This window comes from Ursus maritimus, unplaced genomic scaffold (genome assembly GCF_017311325.1).
Source record: "Ursus maritimus isolate PB19 unplaced genomic scaffold, ASM1731132v1 scaffold_36, whole genome shotgun sequence".
NCBI classification, from domain to species: Eukaryota; Metazoa; Chordata; class Mammalia; order Carnivora; family Ursidae; genus Ursus; species Ursus maritimus.
In genome coordinates this window covers 8,650,514-8,668,976 of record NW_024426230.1, presented here as the reverse complement: position 1 = coordinate 8,668,976, position 18,463 = coordinate 8,650,514, and the positions used below count along the sequence as shown (strand labels likewise).

The window sequence follows — 18,463 nt, the reverse complement described above, 5'->3', positions numbered from 1 at the left end:
ATAACTTTCTCCTGCCCCTAGTCTATGAGTACCTCACCCTCTCTTGCTCTTACCAGTCCCTTCATTAACTTCATTCTGTTAACTCCTTTTAAGGTATGTCATCTGTTTCCTGCCAGGACCCTGATTAATACAGCATCTGAATACAAATAACTTACTGAAACTCTCCAGTCTCTCGAAAAAGAAAATATGCTTCACGTATTTCATGTAAAGTATCAAATCTTCACTTAATTCCAAGAGTTAAAATAATATTCAGTTAGTCTTTATATAGTCATGCAGAGGACCTCAGTTAAAGCAAAGGAGGAAAGAAAAAAATTTAGGCAACATCTATTAGAATTCAAATACATCACAGTGCATATATTTTCAAAATATTCAAGGTACTTATAATGTTCCTCAAAGAAATATTAATCCTTTTCTATTATGGAAGAGCAGATAAGTGTTCAAAAATTCCCAAGAGCTCATCACTATGTCTCAGAAAACCCAGAAGTCAACCCTAGAATCTACCTATCAGTATATGGCAATAAGGAATTTAAAAGCTTAACAAACAACAAGGAAAAACCCAGCAAACTGAATCACTTGGGGAAAAAAAGGTGGGGGGGGGGAGTAAGAAAAATAAAACCAGCACTGACAACTCTGCCTTTGTCCCTTGACAAGTTCAACAAGAGAAATCCAAAGACTGTAATTGTTTTTTCCCACCCTTTATCCTGTCTCTTTTCTGCCTAGCAATTACTACAACTACTAGGTATTTGTAGCATGTAATAATTCAATAGCCCATGTATGCTCAAATTGAAATCATTAGCCATTAATACTGCTGTCAACATATTTATTACTGTTGTTGGTACACAACACTTTTAACACAAAGGATGATTTTTTTTTAAAGTTTCTTCTTATAATGAGCTTGTCATCCATTCGATGGAACAAAATAATGGAACGCATACAAAGAGTTGCTAATTAGCATTCAGTAAAAGGACCTTTTTGCTTATACAGGTCTGCCTCCATAAATTTTCCAAAATGATGTCCCTTTCCAAATATACAACATTTCATTTCATTCTCAACATGGCGTGGAGATATGCAAAGTTGATATAAAGGCTCTTTCTAATTGACAACATCTCACCACTACCCCCACCAAAAAACTCAAAGTAGTTTCTAAGAAAATATAATACATTTAGATAGAACTTTACATTATCTTATTTGACCCTTATAAGTCTGTGGGGTAGGCAGGTATCCATAGATAAGGATGAAGAGTCAGAGAGGCAGTTAGCACCTTGCTAAGCATCCCTGCAAGTAAATGAGAAAATTTATTACTGTCTTACAATGGAGCAATGCTAGTGATTCTCCCTACTAATTTGGTACGGAGCCTGTGTGTAACCAAATAGCAAGTGTCCACATGCACATTATTTCCCAGACACCAAAACAAAGTTAATACTAAAAGGTATCATCTAGCCACAAGGACATTATATACAGAACAGGAAAAAGGATAGCATAAATATATCCCTAAAATGAAAGTATTTTTCTCTCAAAGGGAGAGTGAAATAAAATGTATGTTTTTAATAAATGCTTTTTTAAACTTATACAGAAAAGACACCTGGGTAAAAGCAGTTGGGGCGGAGGAGATCACAGGACTGAGATAGCAGGATGGTAAGAAAGATAAGGAGGCACAAATCTGTTTATATAAACAGTGATAACTAGTCAGCTAGCTTTGTTATTTATTCAATCAATATTAATTGCATAAGCCACAGTCCAAGATTCTCTAAGAAATACTATGATGAATAGGAAAAAGTTCTTGCATTCAAGTAGCTTACATACCAGTTGAGAAGATAACACAGACACACAGATAAAACACTCATTCACTGATTCAATATTTCCTGGGTGGTTACAGAAAGGCAAGGAGTTTGGCACTGTGAGAAATACAAGGATGAATTAAACAAATCCTTAGCCCTCCAGGGAGTAAGAGTCTGAAGAAAACACAGTTTGGCAGGCTATAAATGGAGAACATGAGAAGTGCTAGAGGAGTGGTCTAAATGAAATGCTATGTGAATTCCAAACAGGGAGAAATGATTCCCAAGGAGGGATTTGAGGAAGATGACAGGGAGCAGACATTTGAAATAAAGGGTATGCAGGATTTGGGTACCCACTGATTAGAGAAGAAAGACAGTCTAAGTGAGGATCAAATGTATTTAAAGACAGAAACTTTGGGAAGTAAATGGAGGATAGAGGGGACAGTGAGTACCCTAAGGGTTTTGAGAGGGAACTTCCAGGTTACGTGAAGGAGTTTAGGAGGAAGGAGAGAGAAGTCAAATCATTGGGGGTGGGGGGTCAAATGGGAGTCTAAAAAGCTTATATGGTTTATGGGATATGGGACATAAGAAAAGGTAGAACACAGTGTAACTTAAAAGAGTTCTAAAGTCAATGATAAGAAGAAGGAAAATTAGGTTCATAATTATAAAAGAGATAACACAGTTAGGCCTAGAAAGGATGATATGGATATGATCGGCTGTTCCAGATAATATAAATTGATGAAAACCATGATTCAAACCAGTTCAGCAACTCCTTGGTTGGTACCTTTCCTGGGAGATAGCTCAATTTTTATTTCCTCAGATATATTAACTATGAAATGACATTGGCCTGAATAAAACCAAACCCCAGGAACTAAGCCTTTAACACACACTCACGCATACACACACACACACACACACACACACACACACAATCACATGCATCTCTCCCCCACTCCACACACATCATTTTGGTAGGATACTTTTATTGCTGGATATTTTCCCTAAGTATAAAATTAATAGATGTTCAGGGCAGAAAACCTAGTCTTTTCATTGCTTTTAATTTTAATATTGATATAATGACTCACAGTATGAATGTACTAACACTGATAGCTACAATTCTATACTGAGAGCCAGTGTACCCGGAAACTAGCTAACTATCCAAGACCAGTATGATCAGCCCAAAGGTGATATTGGTCTTTCCAAGAATCATTTGGGGCTCTACTCCTAAAGGTCAAAGGAGACTGCTTCCAGACGATCTCCAGACCTTCCCTGGAATATATGAGTTAAAGAAGCCCAAAGCAATCTCCCAGGAATCAAAACAGAAACAAAACTGAAGATAGTAAATACTAACATAGACTGTTGGTTGGATACTTATCATATAGGGGTGCACAGGTTTAGGCATATTCACGAACAAATATATTTTTATCAGAGATCACCTACATTAGAATAACTTCAACCTAATGGGTTTGAATAGACTGAAACTAAACTCAGAAAATCAATGAGTCAAATGTTGTTGGGCTTTGTATTAGAACAGCTTTATGTAGAGGTTGAGAGCATAAGCTTTAAACCCAATCAGAACTGATAGGAGCCTCAGCTATGAACGACTATTAACTGTGTAACCTTGGGAAAGTTGCTTAACTCTTCAAAGATTTAAAGGATAATACCCACGATAATTAAATATAAAAATTAATATATGAGAGACTGTCCTTAAATGGCAGTTTATTAATAATGGGCAATTATCATGGTACCAATTTATACAGAAATCTGTCCTTAAAGAATTAGTGCTTTCCATTTACTTTTTAAAACTATAAATATATACATGCTCATTAAAGAAAATTTAGAAAATACTGATAAATAATAATATTACCTTCATAGTCCAGAAATCACTAAGTTTATGAATTTTCAAAAGCATCTTTAGTACCTGGCCCTATTTTTTTTTAATGGATCAGACTTTTTTTTTTTTAAATGGGAAGTAAAATGTATGTTACGTTTCTATAATAGAATTATAAACACCTGAAGTTTCATTTTCTGATTTCTTCCCCTTAGGCTGAGAAAAAGCAAAGGAAACGAGGTATGGTGCTATCTTGAATGCTCTACAATGTATCATATTATTCTTTTTCTTTTTTTTTTTTTAAGAGAACAAGAGAGAGCATGTGGGGGAGGGGCAGAGGGAGAGAAGAGAGAGAATCTTCAGTAGGCTCCATGCCCAGCATGGAGCCCCCTGAGATCATGACCTGAGCTGAAATTAAGAGTGAGACATTTAACAGACTGAACCACCCAGGCATCCCTCAGATTTATTCTTTAAAGCTCATTTCCATCAAGTCTTTTACAATTCCCCTCAAATCCATGATCTCTTTTGTCTTTGAGAGCCCTGATATCATGGGGCTTAGATTTCTCATATAGCACTTTCACACTGAATTACAGTTCTTTTCTTAGTAGCCACTTGCTCCCCCTGCCCTTCCCCTTGCTCTATCTTCTAGAGCTGGGGCTTCTTACCTAAGAACTGTGAACCTCCTGAAATACCTTAAAATAGTGTTTCTGTAGATACAAATACATCTTCCTGGAGAGAACACATATATTAATCAATCTCAAAAAAGTTCTGAGTATCAAAAAAGGTACAGAACTCTGGTCTAGTGAAAATACCTGTGATTTAATTATCCTTGTATCTTCTCTTGTGCTTAGCATCTATCTTTATATGGATAAATATTTGTTGATTTAAAATTTTATTAATAAAGCATAAAGTCAATATTGGATATATAAAATTTATCCTTTAAAACATATTTTCCTCATATATTTTTCTTATTCCTCATTTCCCCATCCTAACATAAAAAATACTGTTTCTGAATGAATGGCAGTTATCAGGGTTTAGGGAGAAGAGGAAATGAAGAGTTATTGTTCAACAGATACAAAGTTTCAGTTTGGGAAGATGAGAAAGTTCTGGAGTTGGATGGTGGTGATGGCTGTACAACAACATGAATGTACTCAATACTACTGAACTGCTATGTTTTACCAGCACTACAAGAAAAAATACTGCTTTTTATTATCATATACCAATGACCTATTTATTACAGGGCAGACTCTTCATCAAAGGAAAGGAATAAAGAAATATTACTGGTTAAATTTTAGCAAATAAGAAAGAAGCAAATCTTAACCTCAATCTACACATTGTTGGTTTTAGAATATAAGTACAAATAAAAATAGGGTGATATAATCATAAATCCTATCCAAATAGAGGGGCTGTTATCTGAGTAAACAAAGGTAAATTTCTTGGGGCTATCAGTTCATCTGTGTGAAGTAAATTAAACTTTTTCAACGTATCAAGTCACAATTCAGGGAACAGATGATAATTTACCCCAACTGTATCAATATATTATCCACATAAATAATGTAAGCATTTTGGAAGTCTACAACAGGCATTTCAAGGTGCCAGGAGCACATTTTATTCAATAAACATTTAGTGAGTATTCTTAGGATTCAGAAATACGCAAGTCCCAAAACTACTTAAAAAAAACAAAAAGCAGACTATCTAGTAGGCTGGTTACAAAAAAGATATATTCAATTACTTTCCTATGTCATTTCAATTTACTTCCATCTCATACTTTCTAGCTTGTTTCACCAAAGAAAAAGTCTCAGACTCAAGTAAGGTAACAAATATATTTAAATATCAAAAATATTCATGTTACTGCCCTTTGGGACAGCCTCAAAAAAATTCATTTTAATGATGCTATATTGGTATTTCCAATCAATGTGTATAACTTATCAAAAATCTAGATTCTAAACCTCTTGATGATTAAATGTTGGTAATATTTCTTGGTTACTTATTACCAACAGATAACTGATTTGTAATGACATTTTAAAATTCCATTATTTTCCCTAAGTCCTTATATATAAGAGAGATTTACAATTATTTCTCCACTGGAATTTAGGAAAATCTTTGGAAACAGATTAAACATGACAGCTAACTACTGACATTTAAACTCTGGTGATGGGTAGTAAGGAGGGCACGTATTGCATAGTGCACTGGGTGTTATACGCAAGTAATGAATCATGGAACTTTAAAAAAAAAATTAAATTAAAAAAAATAAATAAATAAACTCTGTATTACATAAAAGATATCTACTACCATAATGAAATACTGTGTAGTTGATGTAAGCTAGTATGTTTATTGCCCTCTTAAGGTTAACGTTTAATAATCACCTGGATATAAAATTTTCCCATACTCGTATTTACCAAAAAGCCAAATTTTCCTAATATTTACTTATATTCAGTAATTACTCAAAAAATATTTACTGAGTGCTTGCCATGTAGCAGGCACTATGCTGTCACTGCAGGACAGCTGTGAACCAAACAGCCTAGTAGTACCTAAACAATATGTAAGTGTTATGGTTTTTCTAGAACACAGATTTATATCACCACCTTTTCAAAATGTCTTTATGTTCTTGTAAACACACTCATCCTGGTACTATTTTGAAAATTTTAATTTATGAATCTGATCTCTAAATAAAAATTTATAAAAAACTGTTTTGAAGACATAAAAATGTCTGCCGGTCATACAGTTTGTTTTTGGTAAATGGCAATAGAAAAACAACGAAGACAGCACAAATTACCTTAAAGTTTAAGGTTACCTGAAATGGGAATATTCTGTGATACTGATAACTGCACATCTCCAGTTCCCGGTGGCATGTCAACAACTAAATAGTCAAGCTGGCCCCATTCTACCTAAAAACCAAGACGACACAAATAACATCATTGTATAACAATCATAGTGAATAGTGATATAAACGAAAAAAATGTATTAATAACAAAATCTAAAATAACAGCTTTCACTTAAGCCATTACTGTTAGGGACTGTGCTGAAGGCAAAGGATAATGTATAAATAAGAGACATTTCCTGGCTCCAGCAGACCTTCTCTGAATGAAAAGGTTAAATTTCTGAATGACCACTCCTCTCTTGCCCCGACCTCCAACACATACACACATACACTAAAGGTGAACCCATTCCACAGTGGGCTTCTATTCAGGACCAATACTTTATTTCCATTGGGAAGAGTCTAGGAAGGCCTTAGCTCTGTGTCCTTGGGGTTTTGGTACAGCATTTCCTATGGCAGATTTTAATATAATTTTTTAAAGTTTATTACTTTTCTTTCATAAATATACTAATAATGATAACCAAAACTTAGTAAGAAAAATTTAGAAACATAACTAGACTTCCTATACCATTAACATTTTGATTATTTTGATTATTTCTTTCCAGGCATCTAAGTATCTACATCTAGAAAATTCAGCTATATTACCAAGTTCTTAAGACTCAGTCTTAATTCAGATAGGTCTTAAGGGGTTCCTCAGACTCTTCTCCTTAGATGGCTCCTCCCTCTGGGTACACAGTATCAGTGAATAACCCTACATTCTTCTCATCTGCCTGAGGTGGAAGCCTGAAATCATATTTAACTCTTCCCTTTCCCTCACTAGCTCCAGTCACTTATTCTGCCTTCTAAAAATCTCTCAAGTGTATCTACTTTTCTCTTTTCCCATTGCCAAGAACCCAGTGGAGACCACAACTATCTATCACGAAAGCCTCCCAATCAATCTCTCTGCTTTGACACTGCCCATCTAGTCTGTTCCTAACACCACTGAAAAATGGTCCATCTAAAATGCAAGTCTGACAGTGTCACTTTTTTGTTTAAAATTCTTCTATTGTTTTTAGGATAAAGTCTGAGCTTAAGCTCCAGAACACTCTGCCTGGTCTTCTTCACCTGCTAATTCATCCTCATTCTTCAGATCCCAGCTTGAAATTCACTTTCCTTAACTTCCATTAGATTAGATATAGTGTTCCTACTAGTAACTTCTCCTAATCATTCATTCATTCATTCACCCGTAGAACGTTTCTGTACCTACTATATGTTAGGCATTAGCTAGGTACTGATAAGTAAATGGTATCATGGTCCCCAGCTGCACAGCATTTATAATACAGGAGGAGACCGATATTAAGCACATAATGAAATAAATCTGTAAAGGAAAGAGGTTAGTAAATGTAAGCAAGTGAAAGAAGATCAACATAGCTAGAGAGCAATGATTCATTCATCTATTGACACATATATTCAACACATATTTATTGAGAATTGATTAGGTACCAGGCACTGTTCCAGGTGACGGGGATACAGCAGTGGACAAAACAAAGTCCCAGCCATTCCACAGCCACTGTGGAACGATTGAGGGAGTCAGGCAGACAAATAGATAGAAAGAAAAAACAGAGGGTACAAAGTGCTATGAAGAAAACAAGTATCCTTTACTATACAAAATTACTTGGTTCCTAACTCAGATATATAGATCAAATAGCAAGAGATATTTTAAAAATCTCTTTAATTCCTGAATTTCTGAGAGCAAGTACTAAGAGTTCAGACAGCAAAGGATTTATCAAAGAATTTCTTTTTTTTAAGATTTTATTTATTTATTGGAGAGACAGAGCATACTAGAGCACGAGCAGGGGGAGGGGCAGAGGGACAAGCAGACAAGGGGCAGAGGGACAAGCAGGGACCCGGAAAACACGGGGCTCCATCCCAGGACCCTGAGATCATTACCTGAGCTGAAGGCAGATGCTTAACTGATTGAGCCACCCAGGTGCCCCAAGAATGTCTTTTAATCTCTTTGATTCCCAAAGTCAAAGGGTAGGGGGCGCCTGGGTGGCTCAGTCGTTAAGCGTCTGCCTTCGGCTCAGGGCGTAATCCCGGCGTTATGGGATCGAGCCTGCTTCTTCCTCTCCCACTCCCCCTGCTTGTGTTCCCTCTCTCGCTGGCTGTTTCTATCTCTGTCAACTAAATAAGTAAAATCTTAAAAAAAAAAAAAGGGTAAAGAATACTTGTACAGTAGGCAAAAAGAATAGAATGGTGGAAGGCACTACTTTAAACTGAGGGAAGTCAGAAAATAACTGAAGCAGTCAACTGAAGGAAACAAAGCTTTCCAGGCAGAAGCAACAGCAAGTGCAAAAAAGGTTCTAACCAGTGGGGATCTGCTTGGCAAATCTGAGCAACAGCTAGGAAGTCAGTACAGCATTTCTAAAACAGCGCCCCCACCCCCAACCATCAATCTCTCTCTCTCTCTCTCCCTCTCTTTGTTTTTCTTCAAAACATTTATCAGTACCTGACATTATATATTAATTTGTCTTTTAGGAATTTTATGATATTTCTCAAACACAAGTATTTGATACTGATTGAATGACACATTTTAAAACAATGATGAAATGATGAACATAAAGCAGTTCATTTTCAATTTAGGGTTCCCTGGTTTGAAAAATAGTTACCCAAATAGTTACCCAAACTTACCCAGGGCCATCACCTATGAAACTATCTATAAAAAAGATTAAGGATACTTTTCATTTTATATCCTCTGCACTGAAACTCTTAGCACTGGCAGACTGACAAGTCTCTTTGTTTCAGAGAACATCAAACGATTGGTGCCAACAATTTATCATTGTTGTTCCTTGGCATTTAATCATATTTTTCACACTGACTCCAATTTCTTATTTATTTAAAGAGAACTGCTATTAGGGTTCCAAGGAACTAAAAACACTTCACTGTTAAGACAATTTCAAATGACTCTTAAATTGCATTTTAACTAAAAAATGATTCTGGCCCAGCATCTTGATCATACACAGTAGGCATTCCACAAAGGCGTGCTGACTTGAACTAAAGTCAGTATGTGAATTCCAGTCTTACAGCAGTCACTAATACTAACACTGCAATATACTGGCTGCCAGCAAGTTCCAGTTCTCTTGTAAAAGAGTCAATAAAGTGTTGACTTTAGAATGATTTGGGTATTCTCTAGATTCTACTTAGTGTTTGTTTATTCTTATAAGTTGTGTGTTACTAAATGCAGGTAAATAAGTACTAGCAAAACACCCAGGTACTTCATTTAGTAAAAACCAGTGGCAGATCCCACTGGGATTCTGTGTGGCCTGAAGCATATACAATTTGTGTGATCCTTTCTAAGAATAAGAATACAAAATTATGAAGGCAAAATTACCTACAAAAATAAGTATTTATTTAGAATATAAGAAATCACCCTAAAATGCTGAAGCTTTAGAGATTCGAGTTCCTTCCTCTGAGATCTCTTGAGTAACATAAATGCTCATATAGAAATGCTTCCTGACTGCAACCTGCTTCTTCTCTCCACCTGGAACATTTTACAACTCCCAGCATCCCACAGGAACCCATGTGAACATGGAACCTGGAGTTTAAATTTCATTAGCCTCAGGGTCCAGACTAAAAGGATCCCACCAGGATGGAGTAAATCAGTCTAGAAGTAGAGTTACCAAAGTGTTCAGAGATGTCCTGTGAATTAAGAGGCGGCACTACAGAGAATTCAGCAATGTGGTTAGGAAGTCAAACGTGCATCACCTCTGAAATGGGAGGCGCCTGGGTGGCTCAGTCGGTTAGGCTTCCGACACTTGGTTTTGGCTCATGGTTTTGGTCATGATCTCAGGGTCATGGGATTGAGCACCGCATGGGGCTCAGCAATGAGTCTACTCGAGATTTCTTCTCCTCCCTCTCCCTTCCGCTCTGCTCCTCCCTCTGCTTGTGCTTATGTGCACTCTCTTTCTCTCTCTAAAATAAATAAATAAATAAATAAATAAATAAATAAATAAATAAATAAATAAATAAAATATTTAAAAAAGAATCTGAAGGGGAACATAAACAGCATAATGGGAGAATCAAAAACAATGCCATTGGTCAGAAGGATGGGATGAGGTACAGATCAGGGGTAACAGTTCAGACCTGAGTCAGCTGAGAGAGGCTCTGTGCAAGATGGTTCTTTTACACAGTAACATAAAACCTCTAAAGGGTTTGAGATAATAGGATTTTGGTATCCAAATATAATGCAGTCACTGAGCTTTTGTCCAAAGCCATTTAAATAACACTAGAACATTGTTTTTTCACCTGTCCTATAGATACATATGCAGTTGTGAATTGTTACAACATCACCACTTAAGTTATTGCCTTTCTTTTATTGCTCTTTCGCTTTGTTTATTAAGATACCCAACACTTGAAAGTTACGTCACCAGGAATAATTACTAAATCTGTGTTAAGTTATTTTTATTTCTTTTTTTTTTTTTGGTCAACCTTATGAAGGGAAACTATTCCCAACTAGCACCGATTGGGGTCACTTTAGGCTGCTAGGCCTTCTCCAAACAATAGTTTATATTTTATGTTCAAAATAATGCCCGATAAACTGAAAGTAACTCGAAAACAGGAATAAAGCCAATTCCCTCCTTTCTGAGGAGATAAAAGTGTATCTTCTATTTGGGCAGATAAAGTAATTTATCTTTTTCAGGACATTAGTTATGAAGAGTGTGGTGCTATGAATGGGAAAAGAACATGGGCCACTTTCTCCCATGGACACTACTGTTAAGAAGCTGAGTGAAGCAGCAGCAATCGAGCCTCGCTCTAGAGGACACTGAGAGCACAAGTGCAGGCAGGCTGAGCTGTAAGTGTGAGAAGAAAGGGCCCATAGATGCATTCCGTGTTTGGCTTCTCAGCTGGCTCAAGCAGTTTATCATAGTCAGCCTCTAGGGTAGCAGTTTCCATCATCATCACTAGACAGGCCACATTTAAGCACCATAGGGTCAACATATGCTTCTCCAAAGCAAAGTGAAGTGTCCCAGAAATCTTAGGTCTGCTAGCAAGGCCAATATGAGCCAGATGAAAATAACAGTGGGGTAGACCCCGGGCCCTGTGGAATCAGGGAGGAAAATCATTGCCAAGAAAGAGAGGCAGAGCTATAGCCTGCTGGAGGCAAAGTCATGGCCAAGAAGAAATAAACTCCTAAGGGCAAGAAAAAGGTGTAACTAAAGAACAAACAGAGAAATCATAAAGCAGGAGAAATGGGAAAAAATCTAGACTGAATAATTAAAAGTGGGCTGTGGCAGCCCATTTATATGGTGCTTGTTCTGTAAGTGATACGGCCAATTCTTAAAGGAAGTTGAGCTGGGCCAGACACTGCCTCTTTCTTTCCAGTCTGCTCTTAATTACTTACTGAAGAGTTGGTTTTGACTCTTTATGCCTACTTTGACTCATAATCAGGAGATCTCAAGGTGGTGTCCCTGTGTCTGATTCTGGCCATATATCTGTTGCTACTTCTGTCCTCTGCTTACGTTCTTCCATCTGTCTCTGATTTCCTCGTTCTCCAACTCTAGTTAGGCACAGTCCTACCCAAATAGCAAACAGAACAGTACTTGTGCTTTGCTTAGAATCCCAGACATGAAACCAGGCCACTACTAGGATAGGAGACGCAGCTAACCTTGTCTCATGTCCATGGATAAATTCGTCAGGCAAATTACCAAGCTCTTAGGATTTTCAATTCAACTAACTTCCAGGTTTTTAATGGGTCTTCAAGTTCTAAAAATTCTAGGGTTCTTATTTTTTTATATATAACTATCCCCCCAACGTCAATATAAGTTCCCTGAAGGAAGAGTTTATTCTTTATTAATCTCTGGACTCCCTTTCCACATCCAGTCTCCTCCATAATGCCTTGCCAGTGTTCCATCAACATTCACTGAGTGATTCTACGAGTCAAGTTGCCCTTTACAATTTTATACTACTAAAATTAAAATTTTGCCATGTGAGGTACCTTTTATATACAATATAAATCTAAAATAGAACATAAAGTGGTTCTCTTTAAATCTGAAACATATTTTTGCTCTGCCCAGTGGCCTATTCATAAAATCATATAATATTTTGGTTGCAAGAAGAAAATTGCTACAAAAGTGAAATTATTTAGATATAAATACTACAATAAAAATCTGAATAGCAAAAGATTTCTACTTGAGTTGATGGCTTACTGAATTGTGGAAAGAAAAGATAATACAAAATATAATAAACTTAACCATGAAGATTGTTTTGATGAGACAGCCAGCCGATCCAATTATAAATGAGAACAAATTATTCCAGTTATAATGATATAAATGTTTTCCCTAATATATTCATATCTTTCAGATGATAAAGTTCTCTAATCCATTTTCAAATATGTTCCTTTCTATAGGAAAAGGTATATGTGTGTGTGTGGGGGGGGAATACCTGAATAAATCCCTGCAAAGGTACTACCAACTCAAGTGATAGCAATAATGTTCTGAGAGCGAAGAGAAGAGAAACTTTACTCTTCAGCTTTCCCTTTATCATCATCTCCTGTTTTCTCAGTTGTTCTAGCAGAGGCATAGGGCAGACTGGCCCTGACAACCTGGAGACAGCATCAATTGAGAGGACGTCTTGTCTACAAGTTGATACATGGGTCAATCTTTCGTAACTCTGTACCTAGTTTCTGAAATACTGTTTAAAAGATTATCCAATTCCCAGGCCAGGCCACAGATGCCCATGTACATCCATACTACAGCTGAAACAGTAAAACCTCACAACATAAAAATAATAACACCACCATAAAAGGAACAGTATTTTTAGTTCATTATGGGAACATCTCTCTAAGTCCTCTAGAGTCCAGCCGTAGGCCAACTGTTTATACATAACCTAGGAGCAGAGGTTAGTAAAGGACAGGCCTGGTACCAAATAAACCTAACATATTATAAACCTAAGAATCAAGATATTTTATTTTTTAAAAATTGCTTAAAAAATTAAAAACCTTTCCTATATACCAAAGGCTGGAACCTCAGAATTTTTTTTTTAAGTAGCAGTAATAAATCACTTCATTAACCTAATCTGGGATAGTTTATAAAATATATTTAGACATGTAATACTTTCTTTAATATGGAAAACTATAAAATTATAATATTCTTTAAAAGAATATCCTTAGAAAAAAACATTGTATTGGGGAGAATTCAAGGTCCTGAAGGAGCAGGATTATAACTGCCATAAAAGCTGCACGGAGCCTAAGAGAATCCATAGTCACTGTCCAGGGGTTCTGATGTTATTAAGGATATTATAGAACTTGAGGGACACTTGCTCCAGGAGACCAGCCTACCCAATACACTAGCCAGGAATGATGTGAAGAGTTGTCCCAGTTGTGTTTATTTAGTTCAGTTACTTGCCTTCTGAAGTCCTACTTCAGAGCCTTAGTCCATCAGGTGGAATTGGACTAGTGAAGAGGGAAGAGGTGGAGAGTGGGTCTACAGGTAACAGGTAAAGGAGAGCAGGAGGGAAAGAACCGTTAGTGAGAGCTTATTATAAGACAGGCACTAGACACTTCTTTACATACATGATTACAAGACATTGTAAAACGGGCATTATGATCACTATTTTACAGATAAAAATACTGAGGACTAGAAAAGTTAAGAAAGTTGCCCTAGGTCAAGCTGTTGGTAAATGGTGGAGCAGTGATATAAATCCTGATCTGTGTGGCTCCAGTCATGTTCCCAGTCTCCCACAGAATGGGGTGCAGCATCACTATTCTCCAAGCCCCTAAAGAGTTCTGCGAGCAAACCTCATTATCACAAGAACATATGAGCTTTTCTATATCACTTTTTCAGTGTAAAATAAAATAGATATACAAAGCAGAGTCTATAGACCCAGAGAAAATTATTTACTTAGATAATATAAGTAAGAAATAGAAGAATTCATCCACTTCCTTTACTTTTTCCTTTTCTAGTTAATTATAATGTTTCTTTTACCTCTGAGAATTTTTTTATGGTATGTCATAGTTCGTATTCTTTCCTTATATGATCCTTTAAAAGTCTTTTATATTACAAAGCAAGGGTCTAGTAACCATGGAAATGTTAACTGTAAATTTCCTGACTTTGGGCTGTTAGAGAATATTTTAGCTTTCAATAATCTACTATCACATTCTGGTTTTGTTTTAAATCAATAACAATAACTCTACCAACTGTTTATACAAAAGAATTATGTGGAGTAATTGTTTAAATCAAAGTAAATAACTTCTAGAGACTAAGAAGAGACAATAAATAAATATTTTTTAAAGACCTACAGCTTTTGAAGATAATATTTTTGAAACTGGCTCAGATTTTATTCTAAAATTTTAAAGATCTAAATCATATCAAGTAGGAAACCAACTGTGAGAAACTGTAGTTCCATATGCCGTTATATTTTAGGTGTGAGCTACTATAACGCAGCTGTTGGATTTTAAATTCTGCTTCAGAAATTATTACAATGTTTTTTAAAATATAAAAACAGCACTGGAAAGGGGGAGTTTGGCAAAAATCTAGACTATGAATCTAGCTGAGTACGGACAACAATCCAGATACCTATTCATCAAATAGAAGGGTTTTAGTTTGATAACTGGCATATCTAAATTCCAATCATTTTTGTCACTAATTAGCTATATAACCATGGGTCAGAGTTTTAACCTCACTGGACCCCAGTTTCTCAACTGTAAAATAAAGTGTTTTAGATAAGATGATCACTAAGTTTCCTTCCAACTACTTAAAAAACAAAAGTGTGACTCAACTGTAAAATAGAGTTCTGGATAAGATGATCACTAAGTTTCCTTCCAACTGCTTAAAAAACAAAAGTGTGACTATGATCTACTTGTTTCAATTGAAACAAGTTTGTGAGGAATTTTATAGGGAAAAGTGAATAAAAGCTATTTTTATCCAAAAGCACCAAAATAACAAAACAAGCTCCTTTTTTCCAAAAAGGAGGTATTTTATATAAAAACAGAAAAAACTAAAAGTTACTTGGTATACTGAATAAATTTTATAGAGGAATCATATTGCCTTTGGAAAATTTAGCTGAATTTTTCAAAAAACTTATCTTTAAATTTGTATTGAACTACAATCTACTCTGACTGCCATCCTAAAATATCTCATCCTAGCTCATCTAGAAATTAATGTGTTATATCTATATAAAATGTCACAATTTACAAGATCAATACAATCCTGAGAAGTTGTTGAAGGGATTTGCCACTGAGGTGAGGAATGGGAAGGAATTCAATCACAAACCCCTAAAGGTTGACAAGTCTAATCTAACTTTCCAAATAATATAAAACATCTTTCTATAAACACTCCTGACAGCGATATATATACTCCGTCAACAAAAGAAAGCTCAAATCATTCCAATGCTTACCATACACTCAAATATAAATTTGGGATCAATAAAAGAGCAGAAGAAAATTGTCACTTAAGAATCTTTCCTGTCCACTGAAAGACAAACGGATAAGGAAGATGTGGTATGGAATGCAGTATTATGCAGCCAGAAAAAAAAAAAATGAGATCTTGCCATTTGAGACAACATGGATGGGCCTAGAGGGTATTATACACTAAGTGAAATGAGTCAGCCTGAGAATAACAAATATCATATTATTTCACTCTTATGTGGAATCCAAAAACAAAATAAAGTATAAAAAATTAAAAGAAAACAAAAAAACAAAAAAACAGAATCAGACCTATAAATACAGAGAACAAACGATTGCCAGAGGGGAAGAAGGCAGGAGGATGAGCAACATAGGTGAAGGAGAGTGGGAGATACAGGTTTCCAGTTATGGAATAAATAAGTCATGGAAATAAAAGGCACAGCCTAAGGAATATAGTCAATAATAATAATATGATGCATAGGGACAGATGGTAGTTACACTTGCGGTGAACATAGCATAATGTATAAACTTGTCGAATCACTGTGTTGTACACCTGAAAGTAATGTAACATTACCTGTCAACTATACTCAAAAAAAAAATTTTTTTTTTCCAGGGTGCCTGCGTGGCTCAGTCAGTTAAGTGTCTGCCTTTGGCTCAGGTCATGATCCCTGGGTCCTGGGGTAGAGCCTGGCAGCATCAGGCTCCCTGCTCAGTAGTGAGTCTGCCTCTCTCTCTCTCTCTCCCTCTGCCCCTCCCCCGGCTCAGCTCTCTCCTGCTTGTGCTCTCCTTCTCTCAAATACATAAATAAATAATCTTAAAAAAAAAAAAAAGAATCTTTCCTATTTTTTTCTTTTGAGACAGGATTGCTTCTGACTTACTTATTACTCATACTACATAATTTTAGATATGCTTTCTCTTCTGATTTGTCTTTATTTGCTATGGGAATTGATATTTATAAGAACTCCCCCTTTTAAAAATATGAATGAGAACCTACTAAATTATAAATTTTTAACTTGAAAATATAGGAATATATTTAACTTTTTTAAAAAAGGATTATATCTATAGCATAATTTTTGTAAACTGCTGTTATTTTCAAATAGTAAAGAAATCAGCAAAGTTTCAGTAATAGGCATAAGGATTGTGGGAAAGTGTCAATAAACAGTTAACCAGAAAGTAAGATATCAAGGTTTTATTATTAATTCATTATATGAACTTAGCCAAGTGCTTAACTTGTCTGTGTCCCTGTTCCCTCATTTTACAATGGTATAAACACAGATTATAGAGCTCGAAAGGACCTCAGAGATTATCTTGCCCACTGTTCTTATTTTACAGATAAAGAAAATGAAACTTAGAAGTCAAATAACTTGCCCAAAACTTACTCTGCAAAACAGGGATAATAAAAACAACCTTTGTCTACTTTATTGAGGTTTTTATCCAAAGAGGAAATGAGATCATGGATTAAAAAAAAAAAAAAGAAGAAGGTGGCACTGGGTAATTAAGCAATAGCATTAACACTGAAAAAAATCACTTCAATTAGAAGCTTGTCATATCATGTAAGTCAAAACTTAAATTTCTCTCAATGAGCATACCATGTTTATTCTTCTAACCAAATGCTAAGAAAATATTTGCCCATTTCTGAGGTCACCACATTCCAAAATGATCGAAACAAGTAACTTAAAAATATCTTTTCCATATGTCTAGAAGACATAAACAGAGTTAAATGGCTTTTTGCAAATTAAAGGGAAATTTCTCACAAGTGAAACTAATCATGAAAATATTCAGCCAAAATACAATTTAAAAATATGTAAACAACTAAAAATAAGGGCTAAGACGTGAGCAGAAAAGAAGTCACACCTGTTGTTTGAATATATTACTAAAATTTCTACATTTTAGTGACCTATACCTTGTTCCTGTTAAGTAGACCTGCCGTCTACAAAGCTAAAGAGAAAACAATAAATTTACTGTTATAAGTGCCTTCTACTGAGAACTAAATAATGTAGCAGCTTTAAACTATCTCTATTTTTAATACAAAGGATTTTGAGAAAGATTAAGGAATACAGCTATGAGAATAGAGATGGAGATGATACAGATAATAGATGGGAAACAGGTCTGAGGATTGGAGAAAAAATAAACACATAAAACCACCTAATTCCCATCACATCAACTTCAGCAATTTCCGACTTCCTAAACTACATAATTACTTCAGAAGTACCCAAAAGACATCTAAGAAACCTGAGATCACTACATTGCAAAGAAATAGGAAAACGGACTGAATTTTATGCATCCCATTAAAAGACCATTAAATAAGCAGCTGTTCCTTCATTCTCATTTAAGCACATTGGTCATTATATCTAGGCTTGTTCACAATAATCATGTACCCTGATGAGCAAGTGAACGCAGCAATGTATCTAGAAGTTGTTCTTGCCTGAATAGGTATCTGGTGTGTTCATATTTATCTTAATATTATAGATCACACATTAATATACATGCTTAAAGGCAGAGTATACATAAGTGGGTACAGAGGATATTCCTTACAAAATTTAACTCTGAGAAATTAATACCAACATTTACCTGTGCCAACCACTGTTCTAGACACTATGAATACAGCAATGAACAAGATACCTGAAGTTCCTGCCCTCGTGAAGCTGGGAAAAGAAGAC

At 35.6% G+C, this 18,463-nt stretch overlaps 1 protein-coding gene across 9 annotated transcripts in view; it reads right to left on the bottom strand.

Moving 5' to 3' along the window:
• The window catches only part of NUBPL (nucleotide binding protein like), a 290,856-nt gene that overhangs the window by 112,172 nt on the left and 160,221 nt on the right, over window positions 1-18,463 (bottom strand). For all 9 annotated transcript variants that reach the window (XM_040620816.1, XM_008710413.2, XM_040620813.1 and 6 more), the window contains exon 7: window positions 6,401-6,494. In XM_040620816.1, coding sequence (XP_040476750.1) covers window positions 6,401-6,494 — 94 coding nt within the window. The remainder of the gene's footprint in view (window positions 1-6,400; window positions 6,495-18,463) is intronic.